This window comes from Phodopus roborovskii, unplaced genomic scaffold (assembly GCF_943737965.1).
Source record: "Phodopus roborovskii unplaced genomic scaffold, PHOROB, whole genome shotgun sequence".
In the NCBI taxonomy this organism is placed as follows: domain Eukaryota; kingdom Metazoa; phylum Chordata; class Mammalia; order Rodentia; family Cricetidae; genus Phodopus; species Phodopus roborovskii.
Window position 1 is genome coordinate 33,359,707 of NW_026126418.1, and position 26,488 is coordinate 33,386,194.

The following is a 26,488-nucleotide window of genomic DNA, read 5'->3' on the forward strand; positions in this document are numbered from 1 at the left end:
TCTGGACACTTAAAAAGTCCAATTGTTACACCTTTAATCTAAGCACTCAGAAGGTAAAACCAGATGGATTTCTGTGAGTTTGAGGCCATCCTGGTCTACAGAGTGAGTTCTAGGACAGTCAGAGCTACACAGAGAAACCCTGTCTCAAAACATGAATAGCAACAACAAAAATCAATAAAAAAAAAAAAATCAAATTGTTGCATGTTTGCTCATATTTAAAAATAATCAGCTCATCTTTTGCTTTTAAGTGTTAGAATTGTTGTTGTTATTATTATTATTATTATTAACAGGGTTTCTCTGTGTAGCCCTGGCTGTTCTGGAACTCATGCTATTGACCAGGCTGGCCTCGAACCGACAGAGGTTACACATGCCTCTGCCTCCTGAGTGCTGGGATTAAGGTTGTGCTCCACCACCACCCTAGAATTACTTTTATAGACAGAAGAAATAATGCTGGTCATTCTTCATTATAAATTTCAGGAATTTAAAAACATGTAGTTAATGAGTGCTTCTGGTACCCCCTGCCTACGCCATCGTTCCCCTTGTGTTACATCCTCTAGTCAATCCCAGCAACCCCATTCACTACTGACCTTTTGTTTCATTCAAGCTCAGCACCCCATATTGCTTTTCCCTCTCCTCCTTTTCTTTCTTCCCTTCATCCTTTTCTCCCTCTTGGAGCTGGGTGTGGAGTCCAGGGCCTTAGGCATGCTTAGCTACACCTCACCCAGCTTGTTGCTTTTGAGGAATGCATGGTTGGTTCTGGTATGTTGCAACAAAAATAGCAAAAAGAGCCAAATAGAAAAGAATTATAAACAAAACAAAAAAGAACAAGCGAGCCGGGTGGTGGGGGTCACATCTGGCAAAGTTCCAGGACATGGCATTTCTGACTTTCTCCTGCTAGAGATGGGGAAACATAAATGGCCACAAAAGCTGTGGTGCATGGAGGGCCTGCGTGCCCCATAGGCTCCAAGCTCCTAGGACTGTCAGTGAAGTCTATTGCACAATGTTTCCCTCCAGCCCTACCCTAGACAAGATTTCTCTGTGTAGCCCTGGCTGTCCTGGGACTTGTAGATCAGGCTGGCCTCCAGCTCAGAGATCTGTCTGTGTCTGCTACCTGAATGCGGGGATTAAAGGTATGTGCCACCACAGCCCAGTGTGCCACCATAGTTTCCAGGGAAGGATACAGGGAGTCTGCCAGCAATACAGGGTGGGCAGATCCCAAATCTCAGGTATAGAATTTAAGAGCCCATTCTGAGCCCAGGTGTCACCCCTCTCTGCAGACCTGCATATGATGATGCCTCTGGGTCTATTTTGTAGTAATGGTGATGGTTATAGCTAAAGTGCAACAGTGTCTGTTTGTGCTGAGCAATTGTGTATATGCTTTATATCATGGATTTCTCAAAACAAGCTTGAGACTTAAATGTTAAAAGTTTAACATATAAGGAAACCAAGAGACTAAGGAACTTGTTCAGGGTCATCCTTCTTCCTTGATACTGTACCCTACTTTATCTATTTAATTTTCCAAGACAAGGTTTCTCTGTGTAGCTTTGTAGACCAGGCTGGCCGCAAACTCACAGAGATCCGCCCACCTCTGCCTCCCGAGTGCTGGGATTAAAGGTGTGCACCACCATCACCCAGCCCTATTTACTTTAAAGTCAAACCATCTTTGACAAGCTTTCGAAAGACCTAGGATGGTGATTTTGTAATCTGCAGGCCATGTAGGTGCACAAGCCGGTAGTCCCAGCACGGGGGTGGGGGTGTGGAGTGGAGGCCGGAAGATCAGGAGTTCAACATCATCCGCTACCACATGGAGACTTTGAAGCCAGCCTGGGCTATGTGAGACCCTGTCAAAAAGAGAAGAAGAGAAGGAAGAAAGGAAAGAATAAAACAGAATCATGGAATCTCAGTGTCAACGTTGCTATGACTCCTGTAGCTGACACACGAACGCCCTGTGAGGTCATTAAAGGCAGGTTTGTGTTATTTTGATCACTAAATATATGTCTTAGGGCTTAAGTTCTAGAAATTCAGTAATGTGAGATTTCACCTTTTGTTTTCAGGGTTCATTAAAAATGTATTACTCTCTTTTCAAACATAACAGAATAATACAGTGATTTCTTGTACTTTCCCACTTTTGATAATTACCAAAACAATTATTGAATTTATTTCATTTAAATTTCTGTCCTTTGACTTATTTTGCCAAAAGCTCCAGAAAGAATAATTTGTTACAAATACTTTTTTTTTTTTTTTTTTATTTCTAAAAGATTCTGAGCTCCCCTCCTCTCAGGTAGCCTAGGTTAGCCTTGAACTTACTATATAGTAGAAGCTGGCCGCTCCTAATTTTCCTGGCTCTTCTCCCCAGTGCTAGAGTTATAGACATGTGCCTCCACACCCATTTTGAAGTGTGTGTGTTCAGATATAGATATAGATTTTTTTCAGCCAACACAGCATCATTTCTCTCTGTGGCACACGAGTTTCAGGGGAGAAGGCATGCAAGCTGAGAGAGCATCTTTTCTAATTTTATTTTCTTGGACCCCTGTACTGTCCTGTGGTTTCCTATAGGCTGTTTCTGTGGCAGCAGTTAACATGTTCCTTTGTGCATTACATTGTCTCTAAATTGATGATTAGTTCTAAATCACTGGTTCTCAATGGGGGTAATCTTGTTTTCTAGGACATCTTTGGCAATATCTAAAGACATTTTCAGTTATCACAACTGAGAGATGAAATTGACATCTCGTGCTCAGAACCCAGGGGTACTGCTAAATATGCTACAAACCACAGAAGACCCAACAACAAAAGATTATCCAGCTAAAAAATGTCAGCAGTGCTGAGGTTGAAAGACTACTGATCAAATTCAGGCTCATTTTTGGCCTGCTCTTATCTCTGTGATGTTAGGAGCTATTGATTAATGCTCATGTCTGATAATTTGTTAAGGGCTTACAAAAATATACTATTCCTTCCCTCCCACAAATGCATTCATCCTTCATCTGTCACCTGCTTACCCTGAGGTACAGTTCATCTAGCAACACATAGCAAATGCCTGGTATAGATGACTCTCAGGAGGAGCGGGTACCCAGGGTGTGTTTTCTCCTCTATGACTTCTGAGAAACACAGTCAGGCTCTTAGGTTTGTCATACTTTTGTCTGTGGGCCTGTTTCTCTTAACCCTCATGCTTTAGCTTATATTAAAATGTTTATTAAGCTCCACCTCTGATTCATAAAAAGGTCTAGTATTTTTCTATTCTCTTCTAGCCAGTAGTCAAAAATAATTGTGTGTGAGTGTGTTTGAGTGCCTTGTGATCAAAAGAGGACACTGAATCATCAGATGGTTGATGTGGGTGTTGGAAATCCAATCTGGGTCTTCTGTGTGAGCACTGTATGTTCTCAATGGCTAAGCCACCATCTCTCCAGCCCCAGTAACATTTTCTATTATGTTCCAGGTTGATCTCCTATCAAGAGTTTTTGGCATTTGAATCTGTTTTATGTGCTCCAGATTCCATGTTCATAGTGGCTTTCCAGTTGTTTGACAAGAGTGGAAATGGAGAGGTGACATTTGGTAAGGGGAAACAAAAAAGATCCTAAGTAACAAGTTCCTAATGCTGGCCCAGCTCTTCATTCCCAAATGTAACTGCTGAATGCAAGTTGCTGTTTATTTAGGGCCTAGGCAGTGAGTAAAGTAGCAATTTCCAAAGGGATTTATACAAGAGTGGGCGTTACTTTCTTTGGAGTGTTAGATTATTGTAAAAGGTGAAGGAATTTAGGAGTGATGTTGCTTCAGTTCGTTCAGACACTGATACTTTGCCTTCCTAAAAGAGTCAGTTAGCTTTCCTCATCTGGTCCAGCCTGGGCAAAACTCTTCATGAAGTAAAAGTACAAACGCCAGTGTTCCTCTTCTGACGCTTGAAGTGTTTTGTTTCACTTTACTTTTGAATAGGGAGTTTGGAGATTCTTGATGGCACCTTAGGAAAACTGCTATTCTACCATTTCCCACCCACAAGGGGACATGGGGATGATGGAGTTAGGGCAAGATTAGAGTCTCCAAATCCCGCTCCCCACTTTAGAACCTTGGGTTTGGGAAACAAAGCCTAGGAAAGCAGAATTGTTGTCTGGGATTGATGCGGCAATTGATGTAAATCCTTTGGTAGGAGCATTGTCTCAGAAGTATACAGATGAGAATTTTTCTTTTTCCAGGAGTTGTTCATCTCTGTAGGTGCTCATTTGTAGAAACTAGTTGATGCTCACTGTTGATTAATTTTTCCTTCAGCAATTTTTCAATAGTAGTGTTCTTAGGATTTAGAGCCCCCTCTCTATCTTTTCTCTTTCTTTTAATATTTGGAAACATTTTTTTCTTATGGTTAAAAAACAAATAACATAAAGTTTCCATCTTGGTACTTTTAAGTGTTTAGTTCAGCAAGGTTTGGTATATTAGACAGACTTCTACAACTTTTCATCTTCCACAAGTGAAATTGACCCCTGTTTGTGGTGTGAATTGCCACAAATATTTGTAGAGAAACCTTTGAAATTCAGGCTCTCCCTAATTCACATCACTGATTATCCCCTCTGATGCTTTAGTTATAGTAGAAATGTCTTTTATTTAAACATAAAGCAAGCTGTGGCTCACATCTTTAATCCCAGTACTTGGGAGGCAGAGACAGGTGGATCTTTGCCTATTTGAGGTCAGCCTGGTCTAAATAGTGAGTTTCAGGACAGCCAGGGTTATATGGAGATCTTGTCTCAAAAACAAAACAAAAACCACAAAGGAAGCAACATCACCATCGTTGTAAGAATGGCGAGGAAGTACAAGTCCACCAGCAGGACCAGTTGCACCTTGCCTCTGACTTTGGTGGACACACTGTCTGCTTTGGCAATTTCCCCCCCTCTTTTTTATTGGCTCAACCCTCCTCCATGAGGAACATTTTTGTTTAAAAATACTCTGCAGAGCTCTTTACATTTTGCCATGTAACTGGATGTCCTCCCTGCTTTGCAGCAAGCTCTGAGCATTTTGTCTCCTGAAGAATGTTGACTTCCTGCCCGAACACCCAGAGCTGTAGAGAAAGCACAGTTTCATCCCCTAGTTAGTCAGCATGAACACTGTAGTGCTGAACATTCTCCCTGCAGTAGGCAGCTCACCTGCTCACGCAGCTCCCTTCCAAACATGGTGCAGGGATGCGGGGAAGCGGACACACAGGAGTCTGAGATACTGACAGTATCCCTGTGGTTATATCATGGGCACATTAAGAATTAGGTATCTCAAAATCAGATCCTAATTTATTTTGTCTCCCATCTTAGGATTGTGTCTCCTCCATTCGGTTGCTTTCCCCTGCTTGTGTGTGTGTGTCATTTTTTAAAGTGTCACTTTATGAACTTCATGAACAGACACTTCATCAACAGATTTCTGTCACTGTTGATTAGGAGATTAAAATGAATATAGGAAGCAGTAGAGTGGCTGGCACACACCTTACTTCATGAAGATAAAAGCTCATGGATATACAATTAGGTCCTAATTCTATTATGATTCCTTATTATGACTCTTTTGTTTTTTCCCTTAGGTTATGATTTATGGGTTAGGATTTTAAGAAATATAGTCAGGTTGAAAAACTAGTTTGATTTTTTTAAGAACACCTGCCATAATCCGAAGGACATGTGAGCCTTTCTCCCCAGAGTCTTGCTTTTTTTTTTCTGTTCCATATATTACAGATAAGATTATAATGGATTATCAAAAAGTTGCAGGGGTCCTTGCCCAGTGTGTTCAGGTCCTTCTGTTTCTTCCTCCTCCTCCCCATTTTTCCTTTCTCTTTTCCTTCCTCTCATTCTGTAAGGACTTTGATATTTTCCTCTTCCTGTCCTTCATTCCTAGTTTTGAGGACCCACTTTTAGATCATTTTTTTCTCTTTCTTTTTTTGTGGGTCTAGGAGTTGAACCCAGGGCCTCATGTATTCTAGGTAAGCATTTGAGCTTACCCTTAGACCCAGCCCTTAGACCAGCTCTCTCAACTGACCTGAAAGCAATGATAGTAAAGAAGAGAATGTTTGACTTACACCTTTAAGAAAATAAACATTGCAACTGTTACTTACAGCAAATGCCATGTAATAAGATTTGTAAGTCTCATTTCAAGACTCCAGATTCTCTGCATAAGGAAATCACCAGCTTGAAATTTATTTTTTATAGGATTTTTGGGTGTGTGATGAAGGTCAGTTTTTATGTTTGTATCCATTTAATAAAATGAATTGCTCTTATATATTTATAGACACATGTTTAGGGGAACGAAACTTGATATTCACGTTCACTAGAGTTAAAGTCTCTGCACCAAAGGCCTTCCATTTCCTAGGTGGAGCTATTTAAGGCACAGTTTTCTGTTGTGCACATAAGGGAAAGTAAGGAGAGACACTGGGTGCAAACTGCAATAGAATGGAGACCAATCCCTTTGCCATTGCCTTATTCTGTGGCCCCTGGCAGCAGTGCTGTTGTTATCTGTTATCTGTATATACTCTTCTCATCTGTGCCTTTGTTTTAGATAGGGTTTTTTTTTTTTTTTTTTTTTTTTTTTACACACGCATCAAGCTATAGATTTAAACTTACCAGCGTAGCAAGTGTTTATGTAGATAGCAGCATTGGAAATCCACTTGAGTGCCAGACAAGGGTTTTCATTGTTGTTAGACATGCCTCCATTCTGGAGACAGGGCTTATATCAAGGCCTTGGTAATACATTTCAGAATGAAAGCTCAGGAAAGGTTCTAGAGTTCTGTTTCTGTTTTTTTTTCCATAAATAAAGCATTAGTTAGTATTTTCCTCTTTGATAATCTTTAATAAACTTTTAATGCATGTTGTGGGTAATCACTTAATGACGTGTATCTCTGTTACGGCCAGATAGCATGAGCCTTGTGGAGGTCATTGCATGACTGGTGTGTGCTGGATGCAGTGTACATGTGCCCGTGTCTCACTGTTACCCACTGGTGTGCTGGTATCTTGCTGGGTAGGATTAGAAAGAGGTAACCTAGTGCATTGAGTAGTAATACTGCATGGTGCTGTTATTTGCTGCCATGCATTTATTAAAAGGAGGTACTTATTGCTTTATCAAAGATTTAATTCTAAAAAAAAACAAACAAAACCAAAAGAAACTTGTAACTGTTTACTAATGAAGAAACATAAAAGATACTGTATGCTCTAGACCTTCTATGAAATACTCATGCACATTGCACTCCCACATGTTTATTAGGACTGAGAACTCATCAAAATGAATTTTTCCAAGGACACACCCATACCGTAGAAACCTTCAAAACCAAGTACTGTGTTGGTGTCAGGATGTATAGCATATAGCAAGCAAAAAAAAAAAAAAAAAAAAAAAAAAAAAGTATTCCACATGTGCCTTTGAAGTAGACTTTTTTCTAAAGGGAAGACATAACCACCACTGTTATTCCAAGTGTCAGGACATGGTAGTGTAAACACCAAGAATCCTGTATGTGCCCTTTCTTCTGGAAACCAAACTTTAGACGTGGGTGATGTGAGACCCCAATGACCATAGATGAAGATGATTTGGCATGCAGTAGGGGCACACTGGTGTTTGATTAAATCAGGAAGAAACTTTAAGATTCTTTGTATTCTTTTTTAGACATCACAGAAAGGACTGCTTTAAAAAAAAAATGCACAAGCTACTAAAGTAGCTTAGAGATTGAGGTTAAAGGAGAGGACTCTGGGTTTCATGTCACTTGATGGTAGACTGTTAATGCTAAGGCTTGTAGCTTCTGTGCTGTTCTTTAACTGTGAACTCATCTCTCCTGAGAAACGAACTTTGCGTGTATTTGGCAGCAGGACTGCTCTATTTGACTGATCACACAGTAATCCCTTCTGGAGGTAGGTAAAGGGCTAACAGACACCTTCCCTCAGAGTGCCGGAGAGTTCACCCAGGACACTAATACCTTCCTGGAAGTAGAGCCTGACGAGGAGCAAGTCTGCATGCTTCAACTGGGACCTCCTCCACGACTTCCAGCTGTTGATTTCCCTGTTGTTATTGTTGCTGTTTGTTTTCTTTTCTGGGTTCCTAGTTGTTCCTCTTCTTTCCTCCCAACTTTTCCTTCACCGAAAAGCACATCTACAAGTCTCACTGTTGTGTCTGTTTAGTTGTACACAAGGATAGTCACCATTTGCCACAGGTATCCTAAGGGCTTCTCTGACTTCACCCTAAGAACTGTGCAGGTGAAACCCAGCTGTTGACAAAAAAAAAATTTCCCCTGGCAATAAGAATGCTTGGTCTCAAGCCCTTAAGTTGGAAGCAGCGGCTCCTGCTGGGCTGGGATCCTTGAGATCAGGATGGCAAGCTGGGCTGATGGCAGGCGGGCTGTGTCACGGGGCTGATGGCTTGTATACCTACAGGAGGAGTTCTCTGGCCACACCGTTGGTACAGCAGCTCCTTCCAGGCTCATTCATGGAGCAGGCATGGTGGCAGTCTTGGAGAAGAGTGCCAGCCCCGGTCAGAGGTAATTTTGTGCTGCAGAAAGGTGATAAAGATCCTGGAGGAAGTGCCCATAAGAACTAGGGGCGGGATGAGGGTGGATGAGATGGGGAGACACAGTGTGGGCTGCTGGGGAGATGGAAACCTCTGTTAAGACATATTTACATACTATGCTTAAATGTGCATTTCATCCAGTCCAGTCTTTATAAGGGACTGATGTAGCTAAACTGACTAATGTACGTCTTGGACAATTTTTACTTAATCACATTGTCACAGTTACCTGCCCTCCTGACAAGTCACGTGCTCCTCTCCTTTTGAGCAAAGAGAACATACTGACAAGCTACTTTTGTTATCTGGCCCCGGTTCCCTCTTGAAAGGAATTGTAAGGCATCTTTTTTTCCCTAAGCCCATGCTCTCCGAAAGGAAGTGGAAAAGTCTATTGTTTTCTCTGTCAGAAACATGAATGGACTCCTGTTTCTCTTAGCAGTGCCAACCTAGTATAACCTCCTGGATCATGATCTTGCTGCCAAGATGTGACTGTCATGCCAGGCCAGAACCATGGCCACGGAACTAGTGCTCGTAAAGAGTGCTATTTAAAGCTAAAAATCCTTGTGTGCCACTGGAAAGACGAGATTCTCTTTGGGTGGGAAACTTGTTACACAGAGCAGTGAGATGAATCAGGTATGCTTGGAGTTAATGGTGGTCCCCCCTCTCAGGTCATGCAAGACCTCGTGACCCAGGAACATACGTGCTTCGGCTGCAGATGGAGCCATTGCTTCGTGCAGATAAATGCTCCTTAGTACTAGAGCTTTTACATAAATCTGTTCTGTAAACACGTCTCAGTGAAAGAACAGTGGCGATAATAAATTGGACCTCAGTCCTTGACTATCCCTGACATTCCTGAGCCAGCTTCAGGATCATGGACTAGAAACAGATTTGTAGACTACAACTCAAGAGATGCCAAGATAGGTTTACAGTCTTTTAGCCCTAGTGGCTCCTGTTGCAGCTCAGGGTGTGATGGAAAAGGGCTGGAAGTATCATGGAGTAGTAAATAAACTGGGGGATGACATTACAATGAGACCATGTCCAGAGCTGCCGTCAGGGGACCATTTGGAGAGAAGTGGAAAATGTCCAAACACTACTTGTGGAAAATGTCAATTCTGTATTTAAGAGCCTGCTATGAGTAATTTAGATCACTATTTTAATTGCTGGAACAGCAGCCTAAGATTTCAGAGATTGCTAGGATGTTAGTAAGAGAGTTTCCCACTAAAGCCTTTATTATAGTGCCGGGGCGTGGCTCCATGGTAGACTGCTTGCTTAGCATTGGTGGGGCATCAGTTAGCTCGATAGTGCCACTTCAACAGTCAGTTTTTAACTCGAAGGGATTATTTTTCTAATACATTGTATAAATTTAGTTTGTGAGCCCAGTATGGTAGCTCATGCCTATAATCCCAGACTTGAGAAGGCTGAGGCAGGATTGCCAAGGCCATACTGGGTGACAGTATGAGACATTGTTTCAAATAACAAAACCAAGCCAAGCAAAACTCAGACAGGCACAATGGTGTAGGCCTGAAATCCCAGCCACTTGGAGGCTGAGACAGGAGGATTGTAAATTCAAGGCCTGCTTAAGCTTTAGAGTGAGTTCAGACCCCAACCTCGGCAATGACACCCTGTCTCAAAATAAAAAAATGAAAATGAATTGGGGACGAAGAGTGGAGATCAGTAGCAGGATTTTTACCTCAAATGCTTAAGGCCCTAGGCTCAATACAACAAATGTCTACATGAGTAAAGACAATTTAGTTAGAAAATATCCTTTTGGCGATGTCAGAAAAGTATAGATATGACTATACTTTTTTTGATTGTTGCTTGAAGGTTGTTGAGTCTTTGATTTTTTTTTATGAGGCTTTTTCACACTTAAGATAATTTCCAAACCATGTAAAAGGGATTCAGTTTTATCTACGGTTGCATTAAAATTATGCAGATATCTTTCCTTGTCATTTGTTATAGGGACAGCATCATGCTAAGTAGATTCAGGCCTGCCATGTCTGAGTGTACATTTCATATTAAATAATTAAATGTTGTGAATTATAACCTTTAAAATGAAAGTTACCATGAAGTAACTTATTTTCTTTCTCGATCTTAGTATTATTTTATATATACGATGATTTATGTCATCCGTTAGGCTTTTGATCTTTTAGCTTAAACACCTTTTCTGTTGGACTTTTTGTTGTTGCTGTTGTTTGAGACAGGGTCTGACTGCAGCCCTGGCTGGCCCAGTACTCTCTATGTAAACGAGGCTAGCCTCTGCTTCCTGAGTGCCAGGATTAAAGGCCAGCACTACTTTTTCTGGTTTGTTAGACTTTTAAATTAAATAAAGTTAGTTAATTTGGGAATAGAGTGACTAATTATATTAGATGGATTCTAAAAAACATTTTATTTTTACTGATATTCCACATTTTAAATATTTTACAGTCCTTACTGTTTTAATTATTTTATAAGCCTTAACATATTTTACAATCTGAAATTTCATTGACATCCTCCTCCCCCCCCCCCCCAGGGTTTTGGATACTGGAGATTGGATCCATGATCTCATGCATGATAGGCAAGCATACTACACCAGCAACTTCCCCAGGGCCTAGTCATAAGGACAATCTTTCCCATTGTTTTAAGCCAGCACCTCATGAGTTAATACTGAAGTCTTTTCAGAATAAAAGCCCTGCAGTGTCTAGTTTGTTTTTTTTTAAGGTGGTCATACTTAACATGGGTTGAAAACCCTGAGGTCTTGTTGCTCCTTAGCTAAGAAACCCTGCATCCATTGTAAAAGAGAAGCTGAGAATCCCATCTTCCCAGTGACATCCAATGCGTCCTTTCAACTTTGCTGCGTCCTCTGAAATAGAGCTGTCACCTTGAGTTCAGACTGCTAGAAGAGCTCCAGTTCAGGGCTCCGCCCAAATGCAGCACTTTCATTAAGAAAAAGGGTATATAAGACAAAGGGAATCCATTACACAATGGCCAGTTATGAGATGGACACTGTATTCCTAGACTGTCGATATCAGAGAAAACAACATAGCTAGAGGTGATTATAAAACACTAAACCTATGTTTATTAATTCTTTAGGATAATTGAGAGCTATTAATGGCAAAACCCTTTCACTAATGAAATTGGCTTAAATTGGAAAATAATTTGTTTCTGAAGACATTACTAAAAAGGCTTCCTGCTCTCTTAACTTTGCTAATGATTTTTTTTTCTTCCTTTTTGGCATGAGCTTCTGAATTAGTCTAGTTAAAGTAACAGTCATTTGGGAACCAGTTTTCATAATAAACTTGGGACCATAAGAAAATGAATGATCTTGCTACTGCATGAAGACAAGCAACAGAGTTCTGGTTGTCTCAGACAGCGCGACTGCGCCACTGGTACCTATTGAAAAGTTAGCTAGCGTGTGGTTCTTCATTGACAAGCGGATCACTAACTTCACTTACCCTAAAATATTTAATAGTTCAGACTAATAATCATGGATTTTAGGGGGGTTTTGGGGCTTTGTGGCAAGACCCTATCTTTGACATTATCAGCTTTTAATAAGGTGCTTTACTGCTGAGCTAATGATATGCTGTTAGTAGTATTTCTTATAGCTATCTTCAATAGTCATATTCAGGCTAGTGTGAATGTAATAATCACGCCTCAATCAAACCATACTTAGTATGACAAATATTGCATTATACTGTAATTTAAGTATTCACACTTCTAATAAAAGGCTTAATTCGACTCCTTGAGGAACCAGGGAAACACTATTGATTTTATGCTGGAATGTAAAGTAGCAGCTATTTATATTGCAAGATAGAAATCGCTTCCTAATTAAAATTAAATCAAGAGAAATTAAGAATCTCGTGGCCTTACATGTAATGGTACACAATCTTTAGTGAAAAATTATATTTTGTATCAGTTATGTTCCTGCATGGGTTTCTTGGCACAAAGAGATTTGCAGTTCCTCTTAGTAGAAGCAGACGGTCTTGACTTGTTAAACTTCTCTTAATTCTTCTCTGTAGGAACATTGCAGTGGACCGGATGATTCATTGTCAGTGTGACTGATGCGTTTTTCTTTTCCCTTTTAAGAAAATGTCAAGGAGATTTTTGGACAGACTATTATCCATCATCACATCCCTTTTAACTGGGACTGCGAGTTCATCCGACTGCACTTTGGGCATAATCGCAAGAAGCACCTGAACTATGTGGAATTCACTCAGTTTCTGCAGGTAAGCGCCCTTCCTGGACACTTTATTGTCCAGAGCAGGGATGGAGGAGGTCCACGTGTCACTCTGTTGTTCATTCCCTCTCACTGAAGCAAGTTCTTTAAACTCTTGCTGCCATTTTCTTTCACCGTGTACTTCCATTTATTTAAATACTCAACTTATATTATCCCTTCTTAATTTTTCTACTTTTAGGTGTGTTTGGTTGAATTCTAATTATGTGAGATTACCAGTTCTTTTTTTGAGACAAGGTTTCTCTGTATTGCTTTGGAGCCTGTCCTGGAACTCAATCTTGTAGATCAGGCTGGCCTCTGACTCATAGAGATCTGCCTGCCTCTGCCTCCCGAGTGCTGGGATTGACATGTGCCATCATTGCCTGGCGAGAATATGAGTTCTTTTATCTCTCACTGCCAAGCACAAATCTGAACATTTTCCACCCTCATCCATCCTTCCTTTCCTTCCTTTCTTCTTTTCTTCCTTCCTTTCTTCCTTCTTTCCTTCCTCCCTCCCTCATACCCCCCCAAGACAGGGCTTCTCTGTGTAACTGCCCTGGCTGTCCTAGAACTCATTTATAGACAAGGCTGGCCTTGAACTCACAGCGATCTGCTTGCCTCCACCCTCATCCTTTTTATAGTTGTGTCACAATTCTGTTTAGATCAACAGTGATAGTAATTACTAAATTTTCATAAATAGAGCCCATCATACCTGTGAGTTCTTTATCTGTGGAGCCAAGAAAGCACAGATTAGAAAGTATTTGGAAGAAGTTGCATTCAAGTTGAACATGCACAAACTTTTCTCTTGTCATAAAAATAAAGTGAAATAACATTGACATAGAATCTACATTACATTAGGCTTTATAAGTAGTGTAGAGATGATTTCAGATAATTTCAATTACTCACTGAGAGGGACCAGTGAGTAAAGACACTTGCCACCAAGCCTGATGACTGAGTTTGATTCATTAAACCCATGTAGTAGGAGATCAGAACCGAATCCTAAGAGTTGTCCTCCAACCTCCTAATGTATAGCATGGCAAGTGTGCATGTGTGTGTGTGTGTGCAAGAAATGTACGCTGAGGTGTCCTTGGGCCAGCACCGAAGCCTGAGCGCATCGCCTGCTCGGAAGCCCCCGCGGGCATGGTGGCCCCCAGCTTGCAGACAAAAGTTATCACTCTCTTTCCTTAACCGACCAGACCTTCCAAACCTGGCTTATAAGAGGCTAAAAGGCAAAACCTAGGAATTATCTTCATCCCTGGCTTTCTTTCTGATATGAATGGTAAAAAGGCACTGGCAATTGAGGAATTTTGCAAATCTCTAGGTCACGCCTATATAAGGTTTGACTACTCAGGAATTGGACGTTCAGATGGTAACTTAGCAGAATGCACAGTGGGGAAATGGAGAAAGGATGTACTTTCTATACTTGATGATGTAGCTGAAGGACCACAGATTCTGGTTGGATCTAGCCTTGGAGGATGGCTCATGCTTCATGCTGCAGTTGCACGGCCTGAAAAGGTGGTCGCGCTGATTGGTGTAGCTACTGCTGCAGATGGCTTGGTGACACAGTTCCATGCACTTTCTGTTGAGGCGAAAAAGGAGATAGAAGCGAAAGGGGAGTGGTCCTTACCATCTAAATACAGCAAAGATGGATTTTACCACATTCCGTACAGTTTCATTAAAGAAGCGGAACACCACTGCTTGTTACATAGCCCCATCCCTGTGACCTGCCCTGTGTGCTTGCTCCATGGCATGAAGGATGATATAGTTCCTTGGCACACATCTCTGCCCAGATGTAGATGTCATCCTCCAGAAACACGGTGACCATAGGATGAAGGAAAAAGCAGATATCCATTTGCTTGTTTGCACTATTGATGACTTGATTGACAAGCTCTCAGCTACAGTTAACTAGAATCACATTTGTGATTGGTATGCACTCTAATGCATCCAGAAGATTGAATGAATGGTAGTAAATCAAAGACCCAGACACATTAGGGTTCCCTCTTACTTTTCCTTTGTAAATACCGGTAAGTATTTATTTAATGATGTCTTTGCACAAATACACAAATTGTGACAAAAGTATTAGCTGCTGTTTGGAAAATTTTGTCCTTCCTTTTATCTTTGATATTTTTCCCATTGAAATAGTACCTGTTTTTTTTTTTTTTTTTATTCAAGAGATGTTTACCTTTCTTACATATACTTTAGCAGTGCCAGCTCTTGTGTTCCCTTCTACTTCAGTAAAGCTTGAATATTTTGGTTTTTGTTTGGTACCATTCTATGTGGAAGTTTGTAAAATTCTGATCTTGAAATGCCATTCACAAAACAGAGGGAGACATTTATTGCAATAAATTTTGAAATGATTCTAAAAGTGTCTGAAGCACAATAAAGTTGAAACAATGAGGATAAAAAAATGTACGCTGAAATAGGCTATATAAAAGAGATATTTGAAGGATGTGGGGAAACACAAGTAGACCGTCTGCAGATAGTGGACCATTTAGCTTTTGGTGTCCACTGGGAGAGGACCAGTGAGGTTGGTTCCTAGAACAAATACCTTACAGATACCGAGGGACACCTCTAGTTAACGACTAGAAGTATTAATTTATTTAGGAACCCCAGGCTTTGTTTGTGAAGTAATGTCAGCTCATCTTGTCATTGCTGTCAGCCTTAGATCTTAAGATATCTGTAGTGCATTTAAAAACAGGAGGTTGTCTTACCAATTTCACATTAGTGGGACTGTCCACAAAAATCAAGGCCAGGTGTGTGGCTCAGTGCCTGGCGTGCATGAGACCCTGGGGTCGACTAGTAGTATACAAGAGGATAAAGATATAGGGGAGTGGGAGGATAAATTTTCACATCACTACAATATAAAACTAACCTCTTAAAAGTAGGCAGTGTACTACTGGCTTATCCCAAACATCTTCATTACCCCCAAGAACAGCCTGTAGCCTTTTAGAAGTCACTCCCCACCAGTATTTCTCTCCCAGCTTCTGGGAACTTCCAGTCTGCCTTTTGTTTTTTATGGCTGTAACTATCCTAGACAATTCATGTGAGTGGGACTGAATGACAGGCCTTTTTACCCATATTAGGCCAAATGTGGTGAATGCCTTTAATCCCAGCTTACAGGAGGCAAGAGACAGGAGGATCTCTTTGTGTTTGAGGCCAGTGTGGCCTACAGGGAATTCTATGTCAGCCAGGGATATATAGTGAGACCCTGTTCCAAAAAAAAAAAAAAAAGATTAGCCATATTGGGAGTGGGGTTGTAGTTAGTGGTAGAGGAGCACTTGCCTAGCATACGTGAAGCCCTAGGTCCAATCACCAGCACTGCAAAACAAAACAACCACTATGCCTTTAGCTGGGTGTTCACACCTGTAATCTGTTTTGTTTTGTTTTGTTTTTTGAGACAGTGTTTCTCTGTGAAATAGTCCTGGCTGTCCTGGAACTCTGTGGACCAAGCTGGCCTTGAACTCAGAAATCCACCTGCCTCTGCCTCCTAAGTACTGGGATTGAAGGAGTACGCCACCACCAGGCCAATACCAGTAATCTGAGAGGTTGAGGGGTATCAGGAGTTCAAACATGCATTTGCATCACACTTGGGTCATATGAGAAGACTTTGTCTTAAGAAAGAAACAAAAAGGGGCTGGAAAAATGGCTCAGATATAAGAGCACTGGCTGCTCTTCCAGAGGTCCTGAGTTCAATTCTCAGCAACCATATGGTGGCTCACAACCAAGCATAATGAAACCTGATGCCCTCTTCTGGCCTGCAGGTTACATGCAATAAATAAATCTTTAAAAAAAAAAAAGGAAGAAAGAAAGAAACAAACAAAAAACTGAACAACAAAAGAACTATGGCTATTTCATCATGAAATAATACTCTATGTATTTCTCCTTTTTGACCTAATAATATTCATCATATGACTATATTTTTTTTGTCCATTCATGGATTGTTCTGACCTTCTGGTTCTTGTGCTCAGTAGCTCCTACAAATAATTCATGTACACATGTTTGTTAGTACCTATTTTCAGTTCTTTTGTATATATTCCTAGGGGTAGAATTGCAGTCGTGTAATCCCGTATTAACCCCCCTGGTGTCCCTCTGTCCTTTTCCTTTTGTGGTGATGGGCATAGTACCTAGGACATTGTGCATGCTAGACAAGTGCTGTCACTGAGCTGTGTGCTGTCCCCTGTGATTAACTTTCTGAGGAGCCACTGGAGTGTTCTCTGTAGCAGTGGCACCATTTCCTGGTGTTCTTGCTGTCTGAAGGTGAGACGAGCTTGCTGCACGGCTGCTACTCTTTGATAGCCATCATCACCTTCATCCCGGAGAGTCCATTTGCCCTTCTGTCACACCGCATCTCCTGCTCCCTGGGTTTCATCTTTCCTTAATAACACGCTACTTCTTTTCGATGGGGTGTTTCCTCCATTAACTCCTTGAGAAAAGTAAAATAAAGAATTTGGAGTCTTTTCTCATATGGGAAACGCTCTTATTCCATCATTAGACTTAAATAGTTTGATGGGACGTTGACTTTTAAAACATTTCTTGTATGCGTTCTGCTTTGTGGTGTTGGCATTAAGAAGCCCAGTGCCATTCTCTCTTCAGATTTCTCTTGAACTCTGGAGCTTTTAGGATTCTCTAACCCCACCCCCCTTCTGCTCATTACCAGTAGTCGGTTTTTTAACTGGTTGTTTCTGGATTTTAATCTCTTATTCAAGAAACTGAAATAAGGGCATTCACAGATTGCAATCTCAAAGAAGCTTTACTCAGGAGCCAAGTGACAGAAGATCTGAGAAGGACTAGAAGTCCACAAGAACAAGCAGTGAGTGAGAGAAGATCACAGGAGGCAGGGAATGCAACTAAGGGGCATATCATGGGTGGCTCTCTATTCCCATGGACACATTTGAGTTATAAACCTTTATTGCCTGTACTCCTTCCCATAATGCACCTGGTTTTACTCATATGAATATCCAAATATACATAAGTTTAAGATGGTAAGTAGCAAGGCCAGTAAGGGCACTTGCCACCAAGTCTGATGAACTGAGTTAAATCCTTAGGACTCACATGGCAGAAGGAGAGACCTAACTACTATAAATTGTCCTCTGCCATCCACATGTATGCCCTGGTATACTTCCCGCCCCCTCCTCCCATTTTATAAAGTAATGCATTGTTAATTGGAGAATTGAAGATGGTAAATGGGAGGTTTTTCCTGAAAACTTCACTTAGAGGGCATGATTTGCCTTATTGCCCATGTACCAAAACAAGTTTGTTTGATTGGCTCCCCCTACCCTCCTACAGAATATAACTGGGTATGCAACTGAATAGAAACTGTCCATGTTTAATTGCTGTCAGGGGAAGAGAAACTTTCTATTATTTGGAAGAGGGTGCATGTACAACTTGATAAAGGTGTGAGTCCTGGGTTACCTACAGGTTGCTCGGTGCATTGTTAGGAGAAGGCTGTGTTCATGGCCCATACCAAGGAGAGCCATTCCCCATGCTTGTATTTATTGATGTGAGTTGACCTTTAATCATTTCACTAGGTGTTTGGTAGGGTCTCATAAGGAAGCTTTAATTATTGACATTTTTTACATTTTTCTTTTATTAGTCATCCTATTTCCTTCTGGCTTTTTAGAGTCTTTAAATTTATGTATGTTATATTTTGAATTTTTCGGGAGTTTGATTTTCTGAACATTTCTTTTTAAAATTTATGTATTTATTTGTTTGCTTATTTTAATGGCATAGCTAGGTATATAGTATTCGTATAAGTCTGTAGGCTGAGGTAGGGAGAATATTCCAAATTGGAGGTTAGCTTCAGATACTGCTTAGGGTTTCTGTTGCTGTGAAGAGATACCATGACCAAGGCAACTCTTATAAAAGAAAATATTTCATTGAGCTGTCTTACAATTCAGAGGTTCAGTCCATTATCATCATGGAGGACATGGCAGCGTGCAGGTAGACATGGTGCCGGAGAAGGAGCTGGGAGTTCTTACAAACTGAAGTGGTCTTGATTACTGGGCATAGCTTGAGCATAGGAGACCTCAAAGCTCACCCCTACAGTGTCACACTTCCTCCAACTAGTCCACATCTACTATAGCAAAGCCATTCTCTTTGGGGGCCATTTTCTTTCCAACTACCATATTCCACTCTGGCCCCAAAGGCTTGTAGCAATATCATAATGCAAACATGCATTCACTTCAACTTCAAATGTCCCCAATAGTCGAAAGCAGTCTCAAACTCATTTAAAAGCCTAAAGTTCAAAGTCTTTTCTGAGATTCATGTAATCTCTTAACTGCAATTCCATGTAAAATCAAAAATCAGATCACTTGCTTCCAACATATAATGGCACAGGATATGCATTACCATTCCAAAAGGTAGGGAAGAGAGTACAGCGAGGAAATATTAGACCAAAGCAAGACAGAAAATTAGCTGGGCAAACCCTAAACTCTACATCTCCATGTCTGATACCAAAGTGCTCTTTAGAGGTTTAGTCCATTATTATTGTGGCAGGTCATGGCAGCATGCAGACAGACAATGGTGCTTGAGACAGAGCTGAGAGTTCTACATCTTGATTCACAGACAGCAGGATGTGAACTGACTGGCTGGGCATAGCTTGAGCATAGGAGACCTCAAAGCCCACCCCCACAGCGACACACTTCCTCTAACAAGTCCATATCTCCTATGGCCCTATGGGGCCATTTTCTTTCAAACCACCACAGATATAAGTAAGACTTTGTCTCTAAAGCCAACAACAACAACAACAACAAAAACAAGCAGAAAAATAGCATATTTTCTTATTTGAGTGTTACCCTAGCCCCCACCTCCACCTCTTCAATAATGTTCAAGTTGGGACTTTCAGTTTTGAAACTTGATTTGTTCCCACATTTGCCTCAGTGTGTTTGCTCCAAACTTCTCTTCACCTCTTTCTGATTGCTTTTTAAAAAGATTTATTTCTTATTTATGTATATGTGCCCGTGTTTGTTAACATGCACGGTGTGTGCAGATGCCCTTGGAGGCTAGTAAAGGGCATGGGATCCCCTGGAGCTGGACTTACAGGTGGTTGTGAGCCACCTAGTGTGGGTGCAGGGAACTGATCATGGGTCTTCTGCAAGAGCAGGAAACTCTCCTAACTGATGAGGCAACTCTCCAGCCCCTTTTTGTTTTTGCTGCCATGGTCTCTTGAGTACTGGGGTCATAGGTATGTGCTAGCATACCCAAATCCCAAGTTTTCTTCCTTCTTGGTTCTCTGTTTTTCGTAGTGGAGACTTTTGTTGGGTCTGATAGTCCTCTGCTCATATTTAAGATTAGGACTTACTGAACACTATGGACTAATGGTAGGCATCTTAGTTACCTTTCTATTGCTGTGACAAATTACCAGACTAAGGCTGTATATACATAAAAACACTTAATTTGGCTTATGGTTTCAGAGGATTAGAGAACATGATGGCAGAGCATAGCCAAGATGGTAGGAATGGCTGGGAGCTCACATTTTGATTCATAAGCAAGAAACAGAGAGGTAACTCAGTATGGCACTTTGAAATCTCAAAGCAGGGGGTGGGGGTGGGGAGGAGTTTCCCAATATACTCCCTCCAGCAAGGACACCCCCCACACACACACACACACATCCTAGTCCTGCCCAGATTGCTACCGACTGGAGTCCTAGTAAACATATAAGCCTATGAAAGCCATTGTAATGTAAAATGCTGTGGTAAGGCCATTTCATTGGAACCCCTGAGGTCTCTGTGGTAAGGCCTTTTGGATTATGGAATGAGGTCATCTAGTCTATTTAAGACATGGTTCCTTGGCTGTGTGGTAGTGGCACATGCCTACCCCATCAGCCATCAGCCCAGCTTCTGCCCTTTACCAACCGTGGAGAGGACTTAAAGGCTGACTCCGTCCATCTGAAGAGTTTAACAGAGGGTCCAGAGGCTGATGGAAGCCAGTGCAGAACACTGCCCTGAAAGAAGGAAATAAACTTCCAGTCTGTATCCATAGCAACTGTTGAGGCTTCCAGCTCTATTCCCTCCTCAGCAATCAGAGTATAAGAAACCAAGTCTCTCTCTCTCTTTCTAAAAATTTATTTCTATTTTATGTGCATTGGTGTTTTGCCTGCATCTGTGTCCATATGAGAGTGCTGGGTCCCCTAGGATTAGAGTTCAGAGAGTCGTGAGCTGCCAGGTGGGTGCTGGGAATTGAATCTCAGGTCCTCTGAGCCATCTTAACAACCCAGAGACCAAGTATCTTATTCAGAGTCTCTGTGTAGTCAAGGCTGGCTTTGAACTTCTCATCCTTCAACCTCCACCTCTGGGGTGCTGGGATTACAGGTGTGTAGCTATAGATTTTGCATTTCCAATTGGATCCCAGCCTTTATTTGATTGAGCTGTCTAAAGCTCTTGACCCATTGAAAGATTTAGAAGGTTTGATATACTTGTCTTTAGTTCATCATCCTGCTAAGAATTTTCAAAATTGTGTTGTAAAAACACATACACATACAGAAAACCATATAAAACAAATATATAGCACAATGAACTATGAAACAAATACTTGCTAAGCTAATTTTAATGATTAGAACTACCATTGAGATATCAAAATCCATGGAAAAATGTAATTAAAACCAGATGTTGTACAGGCAGGCAGTAGTGGCACATCCCTTTAATCCCAGCACTCCAAAGGCAGGGGCAGGTGGATCTCTGGGTTCGAGGCCAGCCTGGTCCACAGAGTGAGTTCCAGGACAGCCAGGGATACACAGAGAAACCCTGCCTTGGAAAAACAGAAAACAAACACAACAGATGTTGTGGTGCATGCCCATAATCTCAGTACTTGAGAGGCGAAGGCAGAAGAATCAGAAGTTCAAGGCCAGCTTTAACTACATAGAGTTCAAAGCCAACCTGGGCTACGTGAATGAGACCATGTTTGTTTTGTTTTGTTTTTTAAAGACATATACACATATGTTAAAAAAATAAATAAAAAAGGGTGAGACTTCAAAAAAGCATTTCATCTATCTGTCTATATATGCGTCCATCCACCCATTTGTGGGTGCTAAGTGTGAAACCTGGGCCTGGTGTGACAGGTGAACATTCTACCAGTGAGTCCCCCAGCCCTCTGAAGTATTTTAAGTATCAGGAAGAGATAGGGTAGTGCTTTGATGAATGAATGGCAATGGCAATGGCAATGTTTAAACATGACTGCAGTTTCCAGCTTACATGTAAGGATCAGCGACATGGCATCTGAATGTACATCATGTGTTGTGCCTGGACATCCATGTGGAGTCCATCACGGGTACCCAAGACAGAAATGTTATGGCTTTGACTTTTCTATCATATCCTGGGGGTTCTGGGGTACATTTTACTGTTTTTTTTTTTTTTTTTTTGATACTGCTTGTTACAACATTAGGTTTTACAGTAATTTAAAGCATCAGAGAGTTTCTGGGTTATTATAGCTTGAGAGTAATGGTTCCCAAGCCCGACAGAGTTATAATAAGCACAGCTTGTACAGTTTCCTGTCTCTAACTTCCATTTCTGAATTAGGAAGTATTGCATTTACCATTTGGTAGGGTTTCACACTAAGTTCGGTTTTTTTTTAATCATTTGGGGAAAAAATGGTGTCTGATGCAGAGGGAGGGAGAGAGACTGTCTCTGATTGCAACATTTAAAAGTGAAACATTGAAAATGAATGCAAGCTCTTAATTCAGGAAGTTCTCAAGGATGGCAAGCAAGTAAATCATTGTGCATTGTAGCAGCTGGAAGAAAGCACTGGAACCACTGTATCCTTTGTTTTCAGTGATGGAATCTTTCCAAGTAAAATCCGAATCTCCCCTCCTCTCCCTCCCACTTGGTTATTGCCAGCTCTGCTCCATTCTCTTCCCCAAGGAATACCATGTATCACATCTGTCAGAGAACCTCCCAGCACAAATCAGAAGCTTGGTTGTGAATTCAGAGCTGCACATTGCTTCTCTCTGTAGAAAGGACATGCCAGGGAAGTCCATCCTTTGCAGATCGTGTGCTTGGGATATGCTCCAACCATTTTAATGCTGTTTCTCTCTTTTCTCTGCAGGAATTGCAGTTGGAACATGCAAGGCAAGCCTTTGCACTCAAAGACAAAAACAAAAGTGGCATGATCTCAGGTCTGGATTTCAGTGATGTTATGGTCACCATTCGGTCCCACATGCTCACTCCTTTTGTGGAGGAGAACTTAGTCTCAGTAAGTAAGAAGACAGGCTTTCACTTTCCATTTCCCCGGGCTATTTTTGAACCTCTGGGTCCTGGAATACCTTGTGTCCACATGGCTCTTAACTAACCAGGTTTTGTTCGTGTGTGTGTGTGTGTGTGTGTGTGTGTGTGTGTGTGTGTGTGTGTGTGTGTTGAGTGGTTTTTTTTCTCAGTTTCTAGCTTCATCCAGAGCTACTATCTTGATCTCATGTATTTCCAAATTGTTTATTCCCATTTCAGTCTCCAGTCCAAGGGACACAAACAAGAGTTAGTAAACAAGAGACCATGATCGCTGTATTTCAGTGTATTTTTGCCTTCATCTTGGCTTCTAATACCTCCCACCCCAAGCTCCGGCCGTCTAGTTAGGACACTTATTTCTCTTTGTGCTAGAGGGATGGTCACTGGCTCATGTGAGAAGGCGTGGAGGAAACAAGGGGCCACCGGCCTCTGGAGTCATTATGCTCTGCCCCTTCACCTGTGCATTCAGAGTGTGTGTCCCAGACACGGGTCTTTTGTTCTGTCAAAGTTCACATCTCTCTCAGATAATCATGGGGACCCACAGCAAATTCATGTCATCCACTTCCTTACCCAGGGGTGAAACTCTCCCCACTCACCTGCTTCCTGGTCCACACACTGTATTGTGTGTACGTTTCTGATTACTGCTTGCTTGGGATGGAGGAAAGCCAGTGGGTACTTTTGTTGTTTCAGCTGAAGATCATTATCCCTGACTTAGACTGGGGTAGGAAAGATCAACTCCTGGTGTTTCTCTTCAGTGAATTTGAATGTAGCGCATGTCACTCTCCCTCCACACGTCACCTCCCTGACGCCCGCCCTCCCCAGTTCTGTACCTTCACCTCATACCCCAACCAGAGATGAAAGGAAGGTCAGAAAAGAATGGGGAGGGAAGGAGAGAAGAAAGGAAGAAAATCCAGAGGGAAGGATTCATTCATCGAAGTTAGGGTGCAGGGATCCATTTTGTATTTCCAACTTGGTTACATGACCATTGCCTCAGTTTATCAAAATACAGTCACAGTCCTCAGAGGAAAACTCTAAGGGATCTGAATCCTGCTGGTATCCAGATTTTGACACTAGTAAAAATAAAATCTCTATGGCGTGGGTGTAGAGACATTTGCCCATTGTCACAGACACTGTAGAAGGTGATGGAGTTATATGTCAAAGAGAAACCAGATCATTGCACTACTTACAATAGAGTCGTGTCCCCCCCCCCAGCCCCTTGACTGGGGTTGTTACCTTGCTATTTCTATTAGTATTTCTTTGAGTTTTAAATAGTGACAATTTTTGATTCCCCTCTGCCTTTTAACTTTGAGGTTAACTTTTGGAAACAACAAACAAAAAACAACACAAAATCCTTCTCTTTTGAGACTATACTTAGATGATGGGCAAAGGAGGGGCTTCTCAGCCTTCACAGATGATGAAGGCCACTTATCTGCTACCCAGTGTGAGTGAGCCCTGTGGGCTAGAAGCAGTGAGGAAGTAACTTAATAGTGAGCCCTTGCCAAACCCCCTGTACATTTGGGGAGCGTTTGGGAGCTGTATTTTGCACAATGCAGGTCCAGAGAGCCACAAAAACTAGGTATCTTTTGTTGTTGTTGTTTTCTGGGATCGGGTAGCCCTGGTTGTCCTGGAACTCGATCTGTAGACCAGGCTGGCCTTGAACCCTCTGCCTCCTGGGTGCTGGGGCTAAAGTTGAGCATCACCACCACCTGGCACAAACTAGGTATGTTAAATATAACAATAGTATTTTAAAAATTGAGAAAAGTTGATGCAATAAAATGGACTTAGGGCTGGAGAGGTGAGACAGCTTAGTGGTTAAGAGCATTGACTGCTCTTCCAGAGGACCTGGGTTCAATTCTCAGCAATTGCTCACAACCATCTGTAAGTTAAATTCCAGGGACCTGACGCCCCCCCCCTTTGGTTTTCTCTGGCACCAGGCACATGTGTGATGTATCACATGCATGTAGTTAAAAATACCACTATACATAGAATAAAATAATAATAAATTTTAAATGGTCTTAAACTTTAAGGTTACTAAGACTGGAGGGGAGGTTAAGTGGTAGAATACATGATAAGTATAGAGGAGTCCTTGGTTTCAATCTATAGCATGAGAAAATATAAAGTTAGTGCTTGTGTTTTTCTGTATGTGCATAGGAAAAATAAATTAATAAACAACTTTTGGAAATATTCCTTCTATTGTACATTGATATTTTTGCATCACTAGCAGGCATTGCACAGTTGAGGGTCTTGAAGAATGCTGTTTAAATAGCCAGGTTTTGATCTGCAGTAATTGTATTTGTTGTTTCTGACCTTAGCAGTGGGTGAACCATGAACTCCAACTTCCAGATGTTGCTTTCTTCTTCGCATAGACTTCCCTGAGGGTAGAGTGTTTTAGACAGATAGCACTCCCCCTTATATTTATAGGCTGGTAGTTAATTGTTTTAATGATGGAGACTCCTTCGGGTCCAGTTTGAGGAAAATAAATGCAGAGTCCGATCGACATTTCTTTTGAATTTTAAATGTTTTGTGTTGTCATTTCCTAGGCTGCTGGAGGAAGTACCTCACACCAAGTTAGCTTCTCCTACTTCAACGCATTTAACTCCTTACTCAACAACATGGAGCTTGTTCGAAAGATCTATAGCACTTTAGCAGGCACGAGGAAAGATATTGAAGTCACAAAGGGTAAGATTTAAGAATTGATTGGGATATTTGAACTTGTGCTTTTCATCAGATAGGTGTGAGGTCAGATAGTTGCCACACACATGTGCGTGTTTCATGCATGCTCATGCTTCAAGTGGGCTTCCAACCCCAGGTGCATTTAATGAGATGCTAAGCCTGGCGTGCAAGAGTGCCTTTGACAGTTTTGAAAAGAGCCTTGGCCCAATCTGTCAGACAGGTCAGTGGCAGTGTGGCAGCAGCTTGTTTGTACTGGGAACAAGTTGCCCCGGAGAGAGGAGCAAGTCCACTCTTGGGGGTGAGCGGTGAGAGGCTGATTTGGGAGACCCCAGAACAGCCACCCTTATCTTGTAACCCTGGAGACCAGAGTGAATAAGCAAGAGAAGTGAGAACTAGAAGGTGATTGTTTTGTCATGGAAGTTGGTTTATCTCTTTCTGCAGTTTTGCCAGTTTTCAGGAATGCGGTGATGAGCAGAACTTGTACTTAAATTAGTTTTAGGGGATTGGAAAGGTGCTAAAATTCTTTTGCTTTGTGCTTATATTAGGCTCTTGAGATACTAACCCTTGTCTCTTTCTCTTCCAGAGGAATTTGCCCAGAGTGCCATACGCTATGGACAAGTTACCCCACTAGAAATTGATATCCTGTACCAGCTTGCAGACCTGTATAATGCATCAGGGTAAAGCTTCCTGTGATTCATGGCGGCAGTGAGCGGGGAAGTTTTAGATGTGACCTGTATACCATTTCCTTTTACCAACAGTGCTTTCAGTATCTAGAGTCTTAGAAAGAGAAATAGCAGGCGAGGGAGAAGACAGAGGGCTGGGGAGGCAAAGGGAGGGTGGGCAGAAGCAAAGAGAGAATGGGTTGGAGCAAAGAGAGACCAGGGGAATGGAGAGGTAAGAGAAGGGATTCGGAGCGAGAAGGAAG

General features: G+C 41.6%; 1 protein-coding gene across 2 annotated transcripts in view; it reads left to right on the forward strand.

Annotated features, from left to right (window-relative positions):
* The window catches only part of Slc25a12 (solute carrier family 25 member 12), an 88,019-nt gene that overhangs the window by 30,341 nt on the left and 31,190 nt on the right, over positions 1-26,488 (forward strand). Inside the window, exons 1-6 of one of the 2 annotated variants that reach the window (XM_051184498.1) lie at positions 3,438-3,549; positions 8,364-8,467; positions 12,553-12,692; positions 22,718-22,864; positions 25,431-25,569; positions 26,147-26,240. In XM_051184498.1, coding sequence (XP_051040455.1) covers positions 8,416-8,467; positions 12,553-12,692; positions 22,718-22,864; positions 25,431-25,569; positions 26,147-26,240 — 572 coding nt within the window. In that variant the 5' untranslated portion in view covers positions 3,438-3,549; positions 8,364-8,415. Of the gene's footprint in view, positions 1-3,433; positions 3,550-8,363; positions 8,468-12,552; positions 12,693-22,717; positions 22,865-25,430; positions 25,570-26,146; positions 26,241-26,488 lie in introns of those variants that run through there. The other variant, XM_051184497.1, reaches the window with a different exon arrangement.